General features: G+C 36.0%; 3 protein-coding genes across 4 annotated transcripts; 2 read left to right on the forward strand and 1 right to left on the reverse strand.

Annotated features, from left to right (window-relative positions):
- The first annotated feature begins 263 nt into the window (after positions 1 to 263).
- Positions 264 to 6,793, forward strand: LOC132629307 (uncharacterized). Its single transcript, XM_060345001.1, has 5 exons — positions 264 to 372; positions 1,065 to 1,320; positions 2,181 to 2,367; positions 5,094 to 5,697; positions 6,123 to 6,793. The coding sequence occupies exons 1-5, from the start codon at positions 277 to 279 to the stop codon at positions 6,579 to 6,581; spliced, it is 1,602 nt and encodes a 533-aa protein (XP_060200984.1). The 5' UTR covers positions 264 to 276; the 3' UTR covers positions 6,582 to 6,793.
- Positions 6,794 to 7,466: 673 nt separating this feature from the next.
- On the forward strand, positions 7,467 to 15,620 carry LOC132626116 (SNF1-related protein kinase regulatory subunit gamma-1-like). Of its 2 annotated transcripts, none has more exons than XM_060340867.1 (7): positions 7,467 to 7,675; positions 11,464 to 11,680; positions 11,767 to 11,887; positions 12,405 to 12,726; positions 13,384 to 13,650; positions 13,998 to 14,170; positions 14,935 to 15,620. In XM_060340867.1, exons 2-7 carry the CDS (start codon positions 11,512 to 11,514, stop codon positions 15,215 to 15,217), a joined length of 1,335 nt encoding a protein of 444 aa, XP_060196850.1. In that variant the 5' UTR covers positions 7,467 to 7,675; positions 11,464 to 11,511; the 3' UTR covers positions 15,218 to 15,620. The 2 variants fall into 2 exon arrangements, with proteins under 2 accessions (XP_060196850.1, XP_060196849.1); XM_060340866.1 differs by lacking the exon at positions 7,467 to 7,675 and adding an exon at positions 9,220 to 9,377.
- Positions 15,621 to 15,716: 96 nt separating this feature from the next.
- Positions 15,717 to 19,879, reverse strand: LOC132629308 (uncharacterized). Its single transcript, XM_060345002.1, is given in 6 exon segments — positions 15,717 to 16,139; positions 16,142 to 16,175; positions 16,177 to 16,224; positions 16,906 to 17,509; positions 18,635 to 19,077; positions 19,771 to 19,879. Coding segments are annotated over 6 exon segments (1,596 nt in total). The 5' UTR covers positions 19,864 to 19,879; the 3' UTR covers positions 15,717 to 15,765.
- Positions 19,880 to 21,791: the final 1,912 nt, after the last annotated feature.

A 21,791-nucleotide genomic window follows, 5' to 3' on the forward strand; every position in this document is an offset into this window, starting at 1 on the left:
CTCTTCGAATTTTTGGGCTCTGAATAAAACCCAATGAATTTAAGTTTGTTGCAACTGTCTTACCTGATAGAGACACCCATCTCAATCGCTTTATAGTGTAAAAAGATCTTGCTTTTGAAACAAAAAAGAAAATTAAAGTTGATTTGCATACATCATTTTCTAAATTAGTACTACAATAAGACAAAAACTCGTCAACTAAACAAGGTAAAAGGAGAATCACATCTTATAAATACTTCATGCATTCCTTTAAAATCTTGATCATTTATCTCTTAGCCAATGGCTCCTTCAACTTATAGGGGAGTCGACCATGGAAAGCTTGTTTCCCTAATGATCATTACATTTTGCTTTGTTCTAGATAGTACATCTGCCGAAGTAAGTATTCCTCCGTTTCAATTTGTGTGATACTTTTCTTTTCTAGTCTGTCAAAAAAAGAACGATATCTTTTTATATTTAAAAATAATTTAACTGTAAACTTCTAATTTTATCCTTAATGAGGTGTTTTAAGTCGCAAAATGTCTATATCATGTTTTGAACTACAAATTTCACGAGTCTGTCTTTCTTTCTTAAACTCTGAACTCAATTAAATACCACTACTAAAAATACTTGTTCTCCTATGGATCCGTCGAAAATATGCCCGTCAAAAAATATTTCCGACAGCTTTATCCTAGGAAATCGCTGGTTTCCTATGGGAACACCCGACGAAAAAACCCTATATTTATAGTAATACTGTACATCAGAAGCAGAGGTAGAGTATTGCTTACGGGATCGGATCAACCCAATCATTTTTTCTTAGACTCTATACTTATATCAAAAAGATTATTATGTACAAAAACTTAAGTGTGAACCCAGTAACAAAGACGAGCTATGTGTTCGGTGGTGACAGTTCAGAACTCATACATAATATACTTTAATTCCTGACTCCATCTGTATATACGTTCACATAAATTGGAATGGAGGGAGTTGAAATTAACTCATTTGGTGACTACTTTTCTTCTATTTTTTTTTGGAAAACTTTTCTAGTCATTTCCATGACACTTTTTGCATATGCTTGAACGAATATTCAGTGGTTGAATCATGGTGGCGACATAACAAATAGAAGGTCAGCTATTGGTGAAGTTTTGATCAGCTCAAGAACAATAAACCGCTTGAGATTAAAATGGAAATTCTTGGCTGGATTTGATATTACAGCAACACCAGCAGTTGCAAATGGAGTAGTTTACTTCCCATCATGGAATGGGAATTTGTATGCAGTGAATGCATTAAATGGAGGGCTCATATGGCAACAGAATCTTACAAGGCTCACTGGACTGCCCCCACCAGGTATTGGAATTTGCCCTGTTTTTCTTGTCATTAGGATTTTCTACCATATTTGTGTGTTACATCTAAAAGAAAAACTATTCCCTTTATCCCAGTTTACGTGGCACAGTTGGAATTTCAGATTCAAACTTCAGAATTTTGACCGTAAATTCGGACATAGAAGCTCTAAGTTTTTTGAAATAAAATTTATATGTTTAGAAACTATATAAAAAAAATACAATAACTCACAATAATAAACAACTTAAAATATTTAAAAGGTATATAAAAAGATTTTGATCAAAGAAAAACGTGGTTGACTCTCGACATCTGAGAGGTGTTGGGACCGAGAGAGTAATTCTCTAAACCGTCAAGGTGCCAAGATCAAACTCCAGCCGGGAGGGGCCGAAGACTTGATAGGTGTAGTGACTTAGATTCCATGGAGTACCGTCAGACTCTCATGTAGTTCCGTCTAATCAAGATATAAAAGAAAAAGAAAAGCTAGCTTTAGGAGAGAAACTACAACCGTGCCTAACTCTATCGGTCAAAGAAGCTACTGATGAATCTAGCTATGAGGGATTCCTCATCTCATAGATCAGGGTCTTTTTTAGAGGAAAGTTTTGAACTTTTATAAATTGAAGATGATTCTTTCTCACTCAACGATACAATAACATTCATAATGTAGTATTATAAGTCTTGTTCAATAATTTTAATTTTTTTCTTTTTTAGATTTTTAGATGTAGGTCAATTGTCTGAACCATATTAGAAAATTAGAATAATATGCCTCTTTTATTGTATTTTTCTTTGTTGTCTGATTTATCATCGTTCAAGATTCGCTATTATTAACTTTTGTATGACGCTTTATTATTTCATTCCAACAACAACAGGGAGAGCTATGAATTTGACAGTGTCAAGAGCAACTCCTGTTGTGGCTGATGACCTTCTAATTGTGGGGATTTATGGACCTGCTGTTGTGATTGCAGTGAGAAGGTTAACAGGATCACTTGTTTGGTCCACTCTGCTAGATCCCAGGCCTCTGGCTCTTATTACTCAATCAGGAACAGTTCATTTGGGGTTAGCTATTTCAATTTTGATTTGCTTTATGAATTTTTTCTTCAAGAAAGCATAAATAATACTCCTTCGTCTTACCGCCCGTTTGGATTGACTTATAAGTTGCTTATAAGCTGTTTTCAGCTTTTTTTGAGTGTTTGACTGGCCAGCTTAAAATCATTTTGTGTATAAAATAAGCCTAAAAAAATAATTGGGCCCGTCTGGCTTAACTTAGCTAAAACAGCTTATAAGTTGAAAACAGCTTATAAGCCAAAAAAAATAAGTTAGCCTACCCCAACTTTTTTTTTTTGGCTTATAAGTTGTTTCCAGCTTATAAGCTGCTTATTTTAAGCCCATCCAAATAGGCTCTTATTTTATGGAATGGTACTATTTGACTTTAAGAAAAATTAAAAAAAACGATTTTTCAAACTTGTAAAACTTGTAAAAACGATTTGTGTGGCTATAAGTAATCTAAAATAGACATTTTAAAGTTAAATTGTTACTAAATATAGAAAAATGTCATTCTTTTTGGGGAAAAGGGTCAAATTTACCCTCCATGTATGATTTGTAGTTTGAATTTGCCCTTCGTTAAAGTTTGGGATCAAATTTACCCTCCCCGTTAGAATACTTGATAAACTTATCCTTATATGAATGGAAATTTGACTTGAACTCCACAACACAAAAAATTAGTTACGTCAGATCCACGTAGGCTCCACGTCGGACCCCATACCACGTTATTTTACAGTGCACCCGCTAGTCCCACTCGTATTTCTCCCCTTTAGGATGAATTCAATTGGGATGAAAGAAAGAAACAAACAATTCCCCATATGAAGATAATGATTTTGCTTTCGATTTCAGTGGGCAATTGGAGAGAATTTCTTTCTCAGCAGCTGATGTTGAGCTCTTTGATGGTGGAAAAATCCAACCTTTGAAACCACCATCAAAGTTTCAGTGTGAAGGAAAACACATGGATTCTCCAAAATCTCCAAAAACATCGTTTAAGAAGAAAGATTTTGACCCATTTGTTGCAACTTTAGAACAACATAGTCGAACAGAGGACCCACAAAAGATTACAAAATGGGGAAGAAGATCATAATTTGGAAATGGACAAAGAATTCAGAGTATGTGACTTGTTATTTGATCATGAAAGCAATCAAGAAACCACGAAAAAGTCAGCCTCCTACATGGAACCTACGTGGATTTAACGTGGCTAATTTTTTAATGTCGTGGAGTTCAAGTCAGACTTCCATCCATATAAGGACAAATTTATCAAAATGGGAAGGGGGAAGGGCAAATTTGATCCCAAACTCTAACGGGGAGGGCAAATTTGATCCTAAACTTTGAGGAAGCAAATTTAAACTGTAAATTATACTTGGAGGGTAAATTTGACTTTTTTCGTTTCTTTTTGGGACTAACTAAATAAAGAAATATGGAGGAAGTAGCAATGGCAGCATAGGGGGTGTCAATTGCCAAATGATTCTTGAAAAACCGACTGAACTGAACATTACCAAACAAATTCTTAGGTGTTTTACCCTCTGTTTGGATGGTTGTTTCCCGTGGTTCATTAATGTACAGTATGGTATGGTACAGTATGGTGTTGTATTGTATTGTACTGTATTAATGAACACAATGTTTGGATAGACTGTATCGTTTGTTGTGGTTTAATAACATTTGTATTGTTTGGTTTGACTGTATGATACTGTATAATAACTTGTAAGTTTACTAAAATACCCTTAACTCTTAATTAGAAATTAGTGTATATATATTAATAAAACTCAGGTAGAGAATAAAATAGGAACTTTAAAAAATAAGTAGGTAGTAAGTGAGGGTGGTGGAGGGGTGGGTGGGATGAGGGTGGAGGTAGTGGTGGTGAGGGGTAGTGGGTGGTTGTGGGATGAGGATGGGGTAGTGGGTGGTAGGGTGGGGTTGGGTGGCGGAGGGGTGGGTGGGGTGACATGGGTGGTTGTGGCATAAGGGTGGGGGTGAGTGGTAGGGTGGGGTGGGGTGGGGTGGATGGTGAAGGGTGGGGTATAATGAGGAAATGAAATATGTAACCACGGAAAAACCACCAAATCCGTAGTTATAAAAATTAAGACTTTTCATGGTTATATAACTATGAGATGAACCACGGGTTTACATCACCATACCATATAATTTTAAGAACAATGGAAACAAACATGGTTTCATACAAAACCATACATTAATGAACCATGGGAAACCACCATCCAAACAGGGGGTTAAAGTAAAATTGTAGGTTTGGATATAAATCTATGACCATACCGAATAATAGGGGGATTTTTTTAATTTTTATAAAGAAAACCGAAAAAAGTATCGGATTGTACAGAATTTACATGTATATTTTATATTAAGTTTGGAAATAACAAAGCATTAAGTAAAAATAGATATATACACAAGGGTATAATCCGAGGCGGAGCTATGATTTCAACTTTATAGATTCCTGATTTTAGAATGACTATTTCAAAAGCTACTAACATGGTTCTAAATATAATATTTGTATACTATTTGAGCAAAAGCTGGCCCGTCTTTAGAGGTGTAGGAACGAATATCAAGTATAATCTCCTCTAACAATCGTAGTTGAAGGCGAGTTGCAAAGCTTACTACTATTTGCGAAACTCTAGATTTGAGGAGAAACCTTTTCTTGAGTTGTTGATGATAATCTAGTGATTTAACATCTTGGGACCAACTTTGTAGATTGAAGACACTAAACTTGTTCACAACTTTTTTAACAGTGGATATTATGTGGGAGTATCATCACTGGAGGTACAACTGCCAGCCTCGCAATGCTGCACATTCAGAGGTAGCCTAGTAAAACTAAATGTTAGAACTGGTGCCATTTTATGGCAGACATATACACTACCAGACAATGGTGGAAAACTAGGCGGTTATTCAGGGGCCGCGATATGGGGAAGCAGCCCTGCTATCGACGTAGCCAGAGGATTCGTCTACATAGGAACTGGAAATCTCTACATAGCTCCACAAGAGGTGCTGAGATGCCAAGCAGAACAGAACAATCGAACGACGCCACCAGCTGTGCCTGATCAGTGTTTTGGTGAAGATGTTCATTTTGATTCAATTCTTGCACTGGATGTGGATTCTGGAGAAATTGCTTGGGCCACACAGCTTGGAGGCTACGACGTTTTCTATTTCACGTGTTTGATTCCTAATAATCCTGATTGTCCAACGGGGCCTAACTTGGATGCTGATTTCGGGGAGGCACCTATGTTGTTAACTATATATTCAAATAGAAGATTGCGCGATATTGTGGTAGCTGTGCAGAAAAGTGGCTTTGCTTGGGCGCTTGATCGCAACACTGGCCATATTGTTTGGGCTAAGGTAAAGTCTTTATAACGAGAATTTTCATCTTTCAAGTTCTCTTCACCATCATCAATCAGGGTTTTAGTGTGCTTTAAAAAGTATACATAACTCTTAAAAAAGCAGAAGAGATATGTTGCTTTTGTGAGAAAAAGAGTAAAAGTAGAAATTAAATTACCATAGCTAAGCATTTTGGCCTATGGTTATTCAACCTTTGTACACTGACAATTCTAGTGTAGTGGAAAAGGATGTTCAAGAATTGCTTTTAACTCAAAAGTTCAAATCTTGGGTGTAAATTGTAGTAGTTTTTTGTTCCCTTGAATGAATTCTCGTCTCCCCACTGAGGTTAAGTGACATGCAACAACATGTAGAATACATATTAAACTTATTTGGCATGCGAAATAAAGTAACTAACCTGCTATAACTGATTATATTGCGAGGTGTAGAAAGCAGGACCGGGGAGCTTGGAGGGAGGAGGAATATGGGGTGCAGCGACAGACGGGAGGCGAGTTTACACAAACATAGTCAATGGAAACAGAGTTCTTTTCACCCTGGCACCTTCAACTCAAACAACAACAGCTGGTGGATGGGTGGCAATGGATGCAAACACAGGCCAAATCCTTTGGACCACTGCAAACCCTAGCAACGACACGTCCCCCGGGCCAGTCACCATAGTCAATGGGGTTCTTTTTGCAGGATCTGTGGCTCCTAATGGACCTCTCTATGCCATGGATGCCAGTACTGGGAAAATCTTGTGGACATTTAACACTGGTGCTACTATCTATGGAGGTGTATCAGTTAGCTATGGTTGTGTTTATGTTGGCCATGGATATTCTGTTGGTCTGGCTAGGTTCCATCCTACTTGGACCAGTGGTACTTCACTCTTTGCCTTTTGCATTTGGTGAAATTAAGTATAAATTAATGTATTTTCACTTTCGAATAAGAGTTGTAATACTAATAAGTTTCCCTAACGGGGAGATCGATCATGTTTCTAATAGTATAAAATTGCTTTGCATTGACAATGTATTAAATTTAAATATAAATAGTATCAATGATCTATTTTTTTCTTTTGTGTAAACAATAAGGGAAATTGATATGTATATATCACTTCTAATAATGGCTTCAGAGCATGCTTTTAGTTTCTTCAATAGCATTCATATGTTAGGGTCAAAGATTAAAAGATCATCAATATAGGGGCAAACGATAATATGTGATTTATTCCAAGACTTATAATAGATGCATTTACCTCTTTCACTTTCAATGAGAAGATAATTACCTCTTTTACTTTGACCGAGAAGAATAATTTATCTTTTTTATATTTTCTAATAAAGTTTAAAAAAATACTACAAATTACCTCTTTTAATTTGATTGAGAAGAATAATTTTTTTTTTTTAATATTTTCCAATAAAGTTTAAAAAATACTACAAATTACCTCTTTTACTTTGACCGAGAAGAATAATTTATCTTTTTTATATTTTCCAATAAAGTTTAAAAAATACTACTTCCTCAGTCCCAATTTAAATGAAAGTTGATCTATTTGGAAAATTAAACATCTTTTTCTTTGACTACAATTTCAAATATAGATTCTTTGAGTATTTTTTAATAAAATTTACATATTTGAAAATTATTAGAATTATTTTTTGGTCCAAGTGTTCCACTGCAGAAACTGTCAGAGTTAAGCTAGATGGTTGTTAGAGGGAAGAGCATATCTAAGACGAAAGATAACGGTGGGCTTTCATAAACCGATAGGTACACAAAGGGCAAATGTAAAAAAAATCGCAAACTTTAGGTATAACATTGAACCTTTTCCCCTAAACTTTCCTACGTTCGGAGCTAACTCGTTGGAGCTATTCTTTTGACAGTTTGTTAAGAAAGTAGGAAAAGTTGCTGATCCATGCCTTGCTGATAGCATAAATCTGTACCTTAACAAGCCAGAAGTTCAAAAGGCACAGCATGCCAACACCACTCATCTGCCATATGCCTGGAATTTTTGTTTGGGGTCAGTTTTCTCCTCCCTTTACTTTCTATTACCCTAAAGCCCCGTATTTAAAAGCTTAAACTGTTAAATAGACATGTAAATTTGATCTCAACAGTTAGTTTGACACTTAAACTTATCCAATAATCATGTAGACACTTTAACTAGGTTATAGTGTGTCCCTTAAACACATGATGTGGCGAACAGCATGTCTCAAAAGTCAGTTTTGAGAGTGTGAAGTCTTGTTGTTACCCGTTCTTTTTTATATTTTATTTGATAAACTTGAAAATTCGGTCCTCTCCTTCCCGCGTCATTTGATTAGAAAAATTGGTCACTCCGCCCTGAACTTCTCCCCTCTATTCAAAATCCAAACCAAAATCAGAACTCACTTCAAAGTTTGATAGATAAATAATAGAAATCTTAAAAACATGAAATTTCAAACTTAAAAATGTAAACCTAGATCCAAATAAAGGATGACAACTTTCTTTTTATTTGTAAATGTTTATCTAACAGTTGGGGGACTTCTAATTATACTTTGGAACTAAAATATAACAAGAGGTACAATTAAACAACCCATTCATTTAGACTTTGTCAAATTTAACGAACATAAATTGTTAAATATTTAATGGAGGCAAAATATTAACTTTTGACAACTTAAAGGATCAAAATTGTTCAATACATACTTAAAGGACCATTTTGAGTCTACCCTATAACATAAAGGACCATTTTTTATTATTTTCTCACATAGGGGTGTAAGTGTTAAAATTGAGTCAGAAACCTATGCAAGGAGAAGCAGATCTGTTATCAGACCAACAACATCACTCTCAATAAATACTTCACGTACTTAGAGGGTAAAAATATAAATATGATACTAGTCTGTTTGGTGAAATTTATTTTTCACCCAAAAGTATTTATTTTTTCAATAAGTGCTTATTTGAAAAAAAGTGAAGTGTTTGGTCAAGCTTTTGACAGAAAATAAGTGCTTCTGGCGAGTAGCAGAAACAATTTTTCAGAAGGTGAAAAAAACAGTTTTTGCCCAAAAGTACTTTTTTGAGAAAAGTACAAACAGAAGTACTTTTTAAAAGCTTGGCCAAATATTAATTGCTGCTTAAAAGTGTTTTTTAATTAATTGGTTATACACAAACTACTTTTCACCAAAAGTGCTTTTTTAAAAAGTACTTTAAAAAAAATACTTTTTAAAATAAGCTGATTTTAGAAGCTTGACCAAACAGAATATAATTCTTTAAGGGGTTAACAACAGTTTACCCGATAAGGCAATTGAGTGACTTTTTTCCGCACTGATAAGCCGTTAATTATAAAATTTTAATCCGTTCACCAACCGTTAATTCGATATCTCAACACCAATAAGATAATTTTACGGTTGAGTTATCAGTTACGGTTCGATTTTGAACATCCCCACTCAAGGACTGTTTTGAGTCTACCCTGAAACGTAAAGGACCATTTTTATCCTTTTCTCACATAATGGTGTTAAGTGTTAGATTGAGTAGGGGTATATAGTGTAATTTACTCTTCACGTTGGTAGTGACATGTGGAGGAATAGATATAACACGTGGCAGTGCCTACGTTAAACCAAAAAAATAACTAACTTTTGCTTTTGTTCTCACCAACATTTATGCACAGTTTTCGCGCAAATACATCACAGTTTAATTTCTAATCAATCTATCATCCATCTTTCAGATTAAAAATTTGCAGAACAGCCTTACAGGTACCAGTTTCATTATTACAGTAATATTATTTCCTATATTTGTGGCGTTTAAGGTGTATGTCAGCTACCTTTGACATGAGTTATCAGATACTCCCTTTGTCCCAATTTATATGATGTATTCTGATTTATGTGGTTATAGATATCTCGTTAGGCATAAATTTAAAGTTTAAGAAAATGTGTCATTTTTTTTGGATTGACTAAAAAGGAAAGTTGTGTCATATAAATTGGGACAGAATTTGTATGTTCATAATTTGGTAAAAATCGAATTATCAAATTAAAACTGACCAAAATCGAAATCAAAGTGTACTAAATTTTAATTTAAGTTTGGTTTTGGTATAGTATCTGAAATATTAGAAATATGGGATTGTACTTTTTCAAAACTGTACCTCTGTCTTTAGTTTCCAAATAGCACTACGAAATAAAGAATGTAAAAAAGAAAAGCATCCACACATGTGAAAATGAAAGTTATATATATTAAACGATTTGGAATAATCCGTTAATGTTTGTTGAACCTCGACATCCACGTGTATTCGATGTGGTTGTCGTATCGTGCAAGCCGTCGCTTTACGGGGGATGTCGACCTGGCGTGCCATGTCATCATGTTCATCGTTTTATCACCCTTGTTATACCCAAAATAGGAAGCTTCAAGTATCTTGGGTCCATAATACAAGGGGACGGGGAGATTGACGATGATGTCGCACACCGTATTGGAGCAGGGTGGATGAAATGGAGATTCGCCTCCTGGGTGTTTTGCGAAGTAGGTGTCGCCTAGGCTGAAAGGTAGGTTCTACCTAGTGGTGGCTAGACCAACATCGTTGTATGGGGCAGAATGTCTGCCAGTCAAGAGCGCTCACCTTCAGAAGATGAAGGTAGCGGAGATGAGGATGCTCAAATGGACGTGTGGTCATATTAGGAGAGATATGATTAGAAATGAAGTTATACGGGACAAGGTCGGAGTGACCTCCGTGGAGGACAAGATGAGGGAAGCGAGACTGAGATGATTTGGGCATATGAAGAGGAGGAGTGAGAATGTGCCGATTAGAAGGTGTGAGAGAATGGCTGTCGGAGGTAGAGATAGGCCGAAGAAGAACTGGGGGAGGTGATTAGACTGGACATGGCACATGTTACTGTGGACATGACCTTAGATAGGACGATTTGGAGATCGAGGATTAGGATAGAAGGTTAGTAAGTAGTTAAGTTTTGTCGCGCGCGATATGTGAGAGATGTGGGGGGCTAGTCTTTCCATCTCCTATTCTCCTTTTCTTGGTAGTAGTATTTAGGTATCACGTAGATTATTATCCTTATGTGTGTATTACTATGTGTTGCTATATTTGTTTTATATCTTGATATTTTGCTGTCTTATTTTTCTTTCAATCCTGCATTGACTATGTTTCTTTTGAGCCAAGGGTCTATCGGAAACAACCTCTTTACCCCACAAAGGTAGAGGTAAGGTCTGTGTACATCTACTCCCCCAGACCCACTTGTGGGAGTACACTGGGTATGTTGTTGTTGTTTTTGTATCAGCATGGCGTTTATAACATATCCTGTACACATCTAAGGAAGAAATGCGTTAATCAACTCTGATTGAATTCTGGGTCAAAATTGTTGTAACTGTCCATTTCTGATTTTTTCTAATTTTGGCTGGTGGCAAGGAGCTACTTGGGAACAGTCTCTGAGTATACCCGAGTCCACAGCTCAAGCATAAAGTACAGACCAAAAGAGTTTCACATTGTGATGCTTATTTCTGAGATGGTACCTAGCGGAGAGATTTTCTTGTTAACATTAGTTTCATCTTCAGAAATATTCTTAAGTGGAGTTTATTCTAATATAGAAAGTATGAGCTGTTATTACGTAAAAGTCAGATTTTTAAAGAAGCGGTGCAGCTACTTATAAGTGCAAAACATGTTGTGGCATGGAAATACAATGTTACAGACATTTGTAATAGGTTCTAATGAGTCATGGAACCCTTGAATCAAGTGTAGGCATATGTTGCAGCAATAAATTTTCCTTATCGATCTGGTCAGGCATTCTACTTACGATCTTGTTTAAATTTTTTCTATCTGATGGTTGTCTTGGCGCTTCTCAGGAATAGATTCTTAGAGCCAGGGCTTCTTCTTTGGGTATATTGAATCAAATGGCACAAGCGAAAATTACGGAAAATACTTTGAAACTTGCAAGCTATGATGCTTACTTTGAGATGGTCCAGAACAGAAAAAAATTGCCCCAAAATTTACAGGAAACTTTAACTGATGCATTTGCAAATATTCCAGTTTCATCCTTCCCTCAAGTCCCAGGAGGCAAAGGTATCTAAAATAGATAAGTTTTCTCATAATTATGTTTTTTCATATCCAATGTTGTATCCTAAACGGCTTCTTATACCTCATTCCAGTGATTGAAATAGACGCTGAGACTTCCATAGGCGATGCCGTCAAAATCCTTTCTGAATCCAACATCCTCTCAGCTCCGGTGAAGAATCCAGCTGCTCAGAATAGTACAGATTGGAGAGAAAGGTACTGTTGAAAATTGCTTCTGTCACCGTTGATTTACTAGAATATAAGTAGTTTTGTTGTAGTGAAAATTGCTTCCCTACTGTTGTTTCTTTTACTTAAGTTATCTTTACTATTTTTGTTAATACTTTCTTTCCATCGATATTTTATCATAACTTTATTACTCGTGTATTTTCCAAACCTGTTTTGAAAAACACTTTTCTTGAGCCGAGCGTCTTATCGAAAACATCCTTTCTACCCCAAAAAGGTAGGGGTAAGGTCTGCGCACACCCCACCCTCCCCAGACCCCCTTGTGGGATCACACTGGGTATGTTGTTGTTGTAGTGTTGGAGGACTCTTTGTTTAAATTTGAATTTAAATATTATAGTTGAGATATTTTAGGTATTTAAACTTATTCTGCAGATATTTTGTTTTTAAGTCGGCTATTTAAAGCCTCTATGCTTAATAAAATTGCAGAGACAATTTCAATCATTTTTAATCTTTTTGTTGTTCCACCCTTTTTTTTAAAAAAAAACAACAGGTACTTAGGCATCCTAGATTACTCGGCTATTGTTCTTTGGGTGCTGGAGGGTGCGGAAATAGCAGCAGCTGCCTTATCAGCAAGTTCGGCAGCAGCAGCAGGCGTCGGAGCAGGTGCTGTTGGTGCTCTCGGAGCATTGGCATTGGGTGCAACGGGTCCCGCCGCAGTTGCTGGTCTAACGGCGGCTGCAGTCGGTGCAGCTGTGGCAGGTGGAGTGGCTGCAGATCGAGGAGCGGGAAAGGATGCTCCAACTGCAGCTGATAAGTTGGGTGAGGATTTCTACAAGGTTATCCTTCAAGAAGAACCCTTTAAGTCAACAAAGGTGAGCAGGCCTACTAAATGATCGCCCTTAAGCTTCTACGAAATCACTCTAGCGTAGGGCTGGCAAAATGTTTTAAAAAAACAAGTAACCATCCAATCCGCCCCATTAGACATGGGTTGGATAACTTTTTTTAAAAAATGGATCAAATATGGATATTATTCATATCCATGTTATGCACTAAAAAATGGATATCCAGATGGATAATATGGATATCCAGATTATTAATATTCATTTCCATTAGTTCTTGCTTTATGGGAGTCCAAGCTTATTTTGGTTGTTAGCTTGTTCTCACCTGAATATTCCTGAAATCATGGATGATATGGAAATCCATATTATCCGTTGGTTAACTCATTTTTATCCTTGTTAAATATGAGCGATTTGGATATTTTATCCATTTTTGTTTAACCCATTTTCGACTCGCACATATCCGATTTGTCCCGCCCCTTTTCCGCTCCTACTCTAGCGGTTTGATTGATCAAAAGAGACTTTGCCTTCTTATGTTGCTTATGTCTAGATTATTTAGGCTTCTTCATGTCTTTAGTACTCTCAAACATGAAAAATAACGATCAAATTGGAGAACAACAAAAGCTGTACTAAATTATATTCAGAGAGTTTGACATGAATACATGTGACAAGGGCCAGTAATTATATTTGCAGGTGAGGTCCATTATAAAATCCTATCGGTGGGCACCATTTGTTCCAGTAGCAACAGACAGTTCTATGTTGAGTGTCTTGCTGTTGCTATCAAAATATAGGCTGCGGAATGTACCTGTTATTGAAAGGGGAAGTCCATTTCTTAAGAACTTCATAACTCAATCGGCTGTAATACGGGGTCTTGTAGGATGCAAAGGGAGGGATTGGTTTGACTGCATCTCTGCTCACCCTATATCAGAGCTTGGCCTCCCGTACATGTCCGCTGATGAGGTCAGCTATTTGTAGCCCCTGACATTATATATTTCTCTCTCTGTTCCAAATTGTTTGTCTTAGTTTGACTCGGCGCTTAATTTAAGAAAATAAAAAGACTTTTGAATCTTGTTGTCCTAAACTATAAACTATAAAGATATGTGTGATATACCAAAATGCCCTTTGAATCTTATGGTCTTTAATATGCCATGTAAAATGTTGGGTATAAAGAGTTGCTAAATATAAAAAGTGGCTTTCTTTCGATATAGATTAAAAAGGAAAGTAAGACAAACAAATTGAAATGGAGGGAGTATTTTGATCTTACAGGAGTTGTTGATGGCAAGTTTGTCTTTAAACGTGCACTTCAGGTTATTAGTGTCCGAAACGATGAACTGATTTTGGAAGCATTCAAGAAAATGAGAGATAGCAATATTGGAGGTCTGCCAGTTGTTGAAGGACCAAAGAGGAAGATAGTTGGCAATGTAAGCATAAGAGACATCAGATTCTTGTTACTCAAACCTGAACTATTCTCTAACTTCAGGTATGTCGTACATATAAATTGTTAGTTCCTCACGGATCTGAGTATTTGATAACTTCTAAGATAATTAGAGGTTCAATTCTAGGGAGACTTTCTTATGGTTGAACTTATGCAAGAAAACCAGAAAATAGATGACTATTTGATAACTTCTAAGATAATTAGAGTTTCAATTCTAGGGAGACTTTCTTATGGTTGAACTTATGCAAGAAAACCAGAAAATAGATGACTATTTGATAACTTCTAAGATAATTAGAGTTTCAATTCTAGGGAGACTTTCTTATGGTTGAACTTATGCAACAAAACCCGAAAATAGATGACTATTTGATAACTTCTAAGATAATTAGAGTTTCAATTCTAGGGAGACTTTCTTATGGTTGAACTTATGCAAGGCTTCCTCTGTGACTCCGTCCAATTTATGTGAAGGTGTTACTGTTTGGGGAGTTGAACAATTTTTTCTGACTATGATTTTCTCTAACTTCTTAAAAAATATTTTGAATATGTTGACTTGTAGTGCTTTTGGTGTAGTTTTCAAATATACGAATTTTGTCTTTAAATAATTGAAGAATTTGTACCCGAATTCATTGTCAAAATTAAGTGTTTTGACCCTCATATTCCAAACACCTTCACATAAATTAGGACAGAAGGAGTATATCAAAGTTGAACTCAATACTCGAATGGCAAAACGATTAGACCTCTATCATGTAGGCTCAGAGATGTTCTGTGTTTCTTTGTGCGTTGGTACTTAATTATGCCCGTTTAAATCACAGGCAGCTGACAGTCACGGGCTTCATGAACACAGTTGCTTCGGCAACACATGATGCCACAAAGGCTGCTACACCAATAACATGCAAGCTCGGTTCAACTCTTTGTAGTGTGATAGACACTCTCGCGTCCAAGTTAGTTCACAGGATCTACGTGACAGCCGAGGATGACGAAGAAGTCGTCGGTGTAATTACGCTCAGAGATGTCATTTCCTGCTTCATCTATGAACCACCAAACTTCTTTGATAACTATTTTGGATTTTCTGCACAAGAAATGCTCGGAAAATGATATGTTTCTGTTGGTGAATAAGCGGGATATGGGTGAGTAGAAGATGCAGTAAAAAGAATCAGTACCAGGTTTTTGGCATAAAAATACAAGTAATAGTCTCTTTTACCAGTTTAACATGTGCACGATGATCCTTTTATGTCACTTTTTGAGTTCCTTTTTTTTGTTTCTCCGGTTTATTCAAGGCCGTTCTGTCTTGCTAGCTAGCATGAAGGTTAAGGTTCCATAAAACTTTTTCTAGATAGAAAGTTCTTTTTCTGCATGGTTATAGAAAGCCATTGTATAGAGAATTTGGGATTTACCATTTTCTACCAAGTTTGATCTGTAAGGGTATTGGTCGAGTTCCCGCCCCCTTCGAGTTTGTACTTTACATCTACTTTAATAAAATTCAACCACTTCTAGGTTTCCTTTAATAAAATAACAAAAAATGTTGCCTTGATAGTTAAATTAGTTGGCCTATGTTATGTTGATAGTTAAATGTGTTAGAAACATGATCTTTAGGTAGCGAAACTTATTAGCATTACAACTCTTATCAGAAAGTGAAAGTACATTCACCCAATGCAAAAGGCAAAGAGTGAAGTCCCACTATTCCAAGTAGGATGGAACTTAGCCAGACCAATTGAATATCCATGGCCAACATAAACACAACCATAGCTAACTGATGCACCTCCATATATAGTAGCACCAGTGTTGAATGACCACAAGATTTTCCCAGTCCTGGCATCCATGGCATAGAGAGGCCCATTAGGAGCCACAGATCCTGCAAATAAAACTCCATTGACTATGGTGACCGGCCCGTGGGCCGTGTCGTTGCTAGGGTCTGCAGTGGTCCAGAGGATTTGGCCTGTGTTTGCATCCATTGCCACCCATCCACCAGCTGTTGTTGTTTGAGTTGAAGGTGCCAGGGTGAAAGGAACTCTGTTTCATTGACTATGTTTGTGTAAACTCGCCTCCCGTCTGTCAGCTGCACCCCATACACCTCCCCCCTCCAAGCTCCCCGGTCCTGCTTTCTACATCACGCAAATTAATCTGCACCCCATACACCTCCCCCCTCCAAGCTCCCCGGTCCTGCTTTCTACATCACGCAAATTAATCAGTTATAGCAAGTTATCTACTTTATGTTGCCAAATTAAGTTTTAATATATATTATACATGATGTTGCATGTTAGTGTGTTACTTCACTTCAGTGGCAGAAACGAGAAGTCATAAGAGATGAGAAAATACTAAAATTTCATTCCTAAGATTTGAACTTATGAGTTAAAGCAATTCTCGAACATTCTTCGTCACTATATTATAATCTTTCTTTATATTAAGGGGATTCAAAAGATTATATATATATATAAAAAGAATACGTTTTATGCTATATGCTTATATAAACAGTATAGTTTTTCAGCAATTGAAATTCCTACCTAGTTCCGCCCCTGCTTAACCTGTGACGGTGTAAAACAACTATGTGATGTTGTCAGTGTACCAAAGTTTAATAACCATAGGCCAAATGCTTAGCTATGGCTATTTAATTTCTGCTCTTCCTCTCACAAAAGCAACATCTGTCTTCTGTCTGTTGAATGTTTAAAAATGTTTCTACCTGTATACATACTGCATTATACTACTTTTGGAAGCACACTAAAATACTCATTGATGATGGTGAAGAGCAGTTAGAAAGATGAAAATTCTGGTTATAAAGACTTTACCTTAACCCAAACAATATGGCCAGTGTTGCGATCAAGTGCCCAAGCAAAGCCACTTTTCTGCACCGCTACCACAACATCGCGCAATCTTCCATTTGAAAATATAGTCAACAACATAGGCGCCTCTCCAAAATCAGCATCCAAGTTAGGCCCTGGTGGACAATCAGGATTATTAGGAACCAAACACGCAAAATAGAAAACGTCGTAGCCTCCAAGCTGTGTGGCCCAAGCAATTTCTCCAGTATCCACATCCAGTGCAAGAATTGAATCAAAATGAACATCTTCACCAAAACACTGATCAGTGGTACTTGGTGGTGTTATCCGGTTGTTCTGTGCTGCTTGACATTTCAGCACGTCCGGTGGAGCTAAGTAGAGATTTCCAGTTCCTACGTAGACGAATCCTCTGGCTATGTCGATAGCAGGACTGCTTCCCCATATTGCTGCCCCTGAATAACCGTCCAGTCTTCCGCCATTGTCTGGTAGTGTATATGTCTGCCATAAAATGGCACCAGTTCTGACATTTAGTTTTACAAGGCTGCCTCTAAATGTGCAGCATTCTGCAGCTGGTAGTAGTTCCTCCAGTGATGATACTCCGACAAAATATCCACTGTTAAGAAAGTTGTGAACAAGTTTAGTGTCCTGGCACAACTAATTTTGTTAGGATCGAAATAACCAGGTATCATTCGGAAGCTAACAAAGCAAACCTCGAAAGATGATAGATAAGAAGACAAAAGATAAATATACCAAAGGGAGATACAAAAATTTAACGTGGTTCGGTCAATTGACCTACATCCGCCAGAGGCGAGCAATCCACTAGATAAGAGTACAAAATATCGAGAGAAATAACCTCACAAAATTCACTCAGAAAAAAGAGGTTGACACAAGTGACATGCTAACACTTGTATCTCACAAATTCTCCACCTCAAACAAAAATCTCAAACCCTTTAGGGCTACATTGTGGATGCTACGAAGTGAGACGGAAGGAGCCTCAATTACAGAAGTCTAAAACTTTTTCTTTCAAAAAAAAAAAAAATTAAAAGATTAGCCAAATGTGAAAAAAGTTATATTTTCCTTATAAGAAATGAAAAATCCAAAAATCAGCGCAAACACCTAACAAATTATGGTTAATGACTTAATTAGGCCTATGATGTTAGTAATTTTTTTTTGCCCTACTAACTTATTAAAGTCAGTTTAAGCTCTATACACTGATGGTGTACAAACTATTTACACAATCAGAGTAAATCTTTTGATAAGCATTAATTAGAATTTGATAGAAATAGTAATTAACCGGCTATTATATTAGAGCTCGTTCTATATGCGTACTGTGATTACTTAAGAACATGGAAAATAGGAATACAAAATAGTATCAATGCCTGATATTTGATGCTTTTGGGAAATTCAACAACAACAATATACCAATGTAATCCCACAGGTGGGGTCTAGGGAGCGTAGGGTGTACCCAGACCTTACCCCTACCTCTTGGAGGTAGAGAGGCCATTTCTGATAGACCATCAGCCTCAAGAAAAGCATTTCAAAGCAGTTTGAAAAAGGAAATACAGAAAAGAAGAAAACATGGAAAATTAAAAGGAAAGCAGTACATAGCATTCAGAAAAAGGAAAAACAAAAAGGAACAGTAACAACAATGAAACAATGCCATAAGAAACATAGGGAGTAACAGAAAATCGAAGACTCTTTTTTTGGAAATTCATATAGCAAAAGTGACATAGCTAACCCCAAGTGAACTGTTCCTGATTGAGTGATAAGAGCCAAAGGCCTTGGATCTAACTGAGTTTTCCAAACAAGTGCTCCAGTTAACCTTCTCACTGAAATCACAACAGCAGGTCCATAAATTCCCACAAGTAAAAGATCATCAGCCACAACTGGTGTTGATCTTGACACTGTCACATTCACATATCTCCCTGTTAACGGCAACCCTGTAAGCCTTGTAAGATTCTGCTGCCATATGAGTCCTCCATTTCTTGCATTCACTGCATACAAGTTCCCATTCCATGAGGGGAAGTAAACTGCTCCATTTGCTACTGCTGGTGTTGCTGTGATGTCGAATCCGGCTAAGAATTTCCACCTTAATTTCAAGTTGTTTATTGTTCCTGGGCTGATCAAAACTTCACCAATAGCTGACCTACTGTTTGTTCTGTCACCCCCATGATTCAACCACTGAATATTCATTCGCGCATATGCAAAAAGTTAATGGAGAAAAAAAGCAGTGATTCAATGATATGATTTCTCTTCCTTCCATCTCAATTTATGTGAATGCACGCTACTACAGATATGCGTTTTTCCGACGTACATGATTCCGGTTGAAAATCTGAACTTTCTGTCGAAAACAGCTCCTGGCGAGCATATTCCCGACAGATCCCAATTTATGTGAACGTACACTACTAAAACTATGTGTTTTCAATCTAGCACCAACATATTTCTTTGTTCCACACTTGTTATATACTAGTCAATTAAATTGGTTGAATTGTTGTTCAAATTGAAAGAAGTCGAGATTGATAAGGAGTTGTTTAATGATTCTCGAACATGTACTTGTTTTGGACGAACATTCCCATAAGAAATCTAAGCTTTCCAATGGAAAGCCGTCGAAAACAGCTTCTAATGAGCATATTTCCAATGAAAATCCGTCAGAATTGTAGTGGTATTTGACTGAGTGCCGAGTTTAAGAAAGAAAGACTCCTGAAATCTTGTGGTTAAAAATATGTTATACACATTTTTGGGGTTATAAATCATCTAATTAAGAATAAAATGAAAATTTTAGTTAAAATTATTTCTTAATATTGAAAGATATCATCTTTTACAAACTAAATTGTTAAATATGTCGAATAAATTTAGATAAAGAAGAATACTTACTTCGGCAGATGTACTATCTATAACAAAGCAAAATGTGATGATTATTAGGAAAGCAAGCTTCCCATGGTCGACTTCCCTATGAGTTGAAGCCATATGTTTTATAAGATCAGGTAAATGATCAAGATTTTAATTTTATGGGAATGCATGAAGTATTTATAAGAAATCATTCTCCTTTTACCTTGTTTAGTGGGGGATTTTTTGTCTCATTGTGGTACTAGTTTAGAAAATGATGTAAGCATATCAACTAGAATTTCTTTTTTTGTTTCAAAAGCAAGATCTTCTGCACTAAAGTGATTGAGATGTGTGTCTCTATCAGGTAAGACAGTTGCAACAAATTTAATTAAAATATTGGGAAGTATATATGTCTCAATTTATGTGACACAGTTTGAATTTTGAGAGTCAAACATTTTAGTTTTGACCGTGAATTCGGGCATGGAATCTTCATGTTTTTTGAAATAAAATCTTACATATTTGAAACTAAGAGCCTGTTTGGATTGGCTTATAAGTTGCTTATAAGCTATTTTCAGCTTTTTTGAGTGTTTGACTGACCAGCTTAAAGTCATTTTGTGCTTAAAATAAGCTCACAAATAAAATTGGGTCAGTTTGACTTAGCTTATCTAAAGAAGCTTATAAGCTGAAAACGGCTTATAAGCCACAAAAAATAAGTTGGGCTACCCCAACTTATTTTTTTTTTAGCTTATAAGCTGCTTAAAATAAGCCCATCCAAACAGGCTCATAAAAAGTACTATAAGTCACAATGATTGACAATTCAAAATATTTAAAAGATATATAAAAAAATTACGATCAAAGTAAAACTTGTTTGAATGACGAAATCCGGAAGGTGTAACATATATTGGGACGGAGGGAGTATTTGTTTTCATTTTTGTATATCTTGCAAAATAGGCCGGTGCATTTCTTGACTATGCAGATTATTGTGAAGATCCAGTATAATTTGTGAGTAATTTAAATTGCATAAAGTATGAAATCATACCGGTCTATCATAATTTTTTTTGTTTTCCTCCTTTTTTGCTTGTAGCTTTGGGATCTTGACAATTCGACATGATTTGTAATCCATAGGATAGTAAGGTTGAGTATAGTATGAAGTCATACAAGTCTGTCATGACCTGCATGCCACAATTCTAAAATGTTTCTTTTTATCGTATTTCGCCTTTGGTAAATCACAAAATACATATTTAAATATTTGTTTCACGCATGGTAACTATAAGATAATTCTGTAAATATATTTAGAGAAAATAATTCTTTAAACAAATTCATTTCATTCATGGTACTTCAGAAAATAATTCTTTAAATAAATGTACTTCATTTGTGGTACCTAGAAATAGTTCTTTAACATTATTTCACTCTAATATTACAAATTATAGGAGTATAACATTTTGAAGTACATTTTTTTATCTTCTTTGTTTTTAGCTTTACTATGACAATCCGATATGATAGCTTTGAAATCATAACAATCTGGCTTGATGGCGATCCAACATGATACTAGGTTGTAAATATAGAAATTTCAAAACACTCAGTGAGAATGTAATATGATTTTTATCAAATATTTAAACAATCCTATTCGGTACTTCTTCACTCCTAGATATCTTCTTATCATGTAGTTATATTCTAAATTTCTATTTTTCCCCTTATTTTTATGTTTTTTTTTTAATCTAGACTCTGTCCAGTCACGAATTTTGTTACACTGTTCATCTCTTTCTCTTTAACCTTTGTTCTTAATAATCTTCTTCTTTAACCACACCCCGGACATGGCCAACATTTAGTCCTTCATCATTTTTGGACATTTTAACGGCCGCTTAACACCTAGGAATTTACAGGTTAATCCATCGAGTTTATTAAGAAGTTAAGAGAATAACCATTTACTGAGAGTAACAGATTCATAATAACAAGAAATTACTGAAACATAATTTTATGTAAACATGGGCATAATTTACATAATCGGGGGAAATAGTACAGAAACATAGTGAATAAAAACTTACATAATTTAAAGACGGAGGGAGGTT

Source organism: Lycium barbarum, chromosome 2 (genome assembly GCF_019175385.1).
Source record: "Lycium barbarum isolate Lr01 chromosome 2, ASM1917538v2, whole genome shotgun sequence".
NCBI classification, from domain to species: domain Eukaryota; kingdom Viridiplantae; phylum Streptophyta; class Magnoliopsida; order Solanales; family Solanaceae; genus Lycium; species Lycium barbarum.

Excerpts from the sequence above, each read along its gene's own strand:
- LOC132626116 (XM_060340867.1), top strand. The coding sequence starts at position 11,512 with ATGGCACAAGCGAAAATTACGGAAAATACTTTGAAACTTGCAAGCTAT. Across the intron at positions 12,727-13,383 it reads AACCCTTTAAGTCAACAAAG|GTGAGGTCCATTATAAAATC; the intron begins GTGAGCAGGCCT and ends TTATATTTGCAG. Across the intron at positions 14,171-14,934 it reads GAACTATTCTCTAACTTCAG|GCAGCTGACAGTCACGGGCT; the intron begins GTATGTCGTACA and ends TTTAAATCACAG.
- LOC132629307 (XM_060345001.1), top strand. The coding sequence starts at position 277 with ATGGCTCCTTCAACTTATAGGGGAGTCGACCATGGAAAGCTTGTTTCC. Across the intron at positions 373-1,064 it reads TAGATAGTACATCTGCCGAA|TGGTTGAATCATGGTGGCGA; the intron begins GTAAGTATTCCT and ends ACGAATATTCAG. Across the intron at positions 2,368-5,093 it reads TCAGGAACAGTTCATTTGGG|TGGATATTATGTGGGAGTAT; the intron begins GTTAGCTATTTC and ends CTTTTTTAACAG.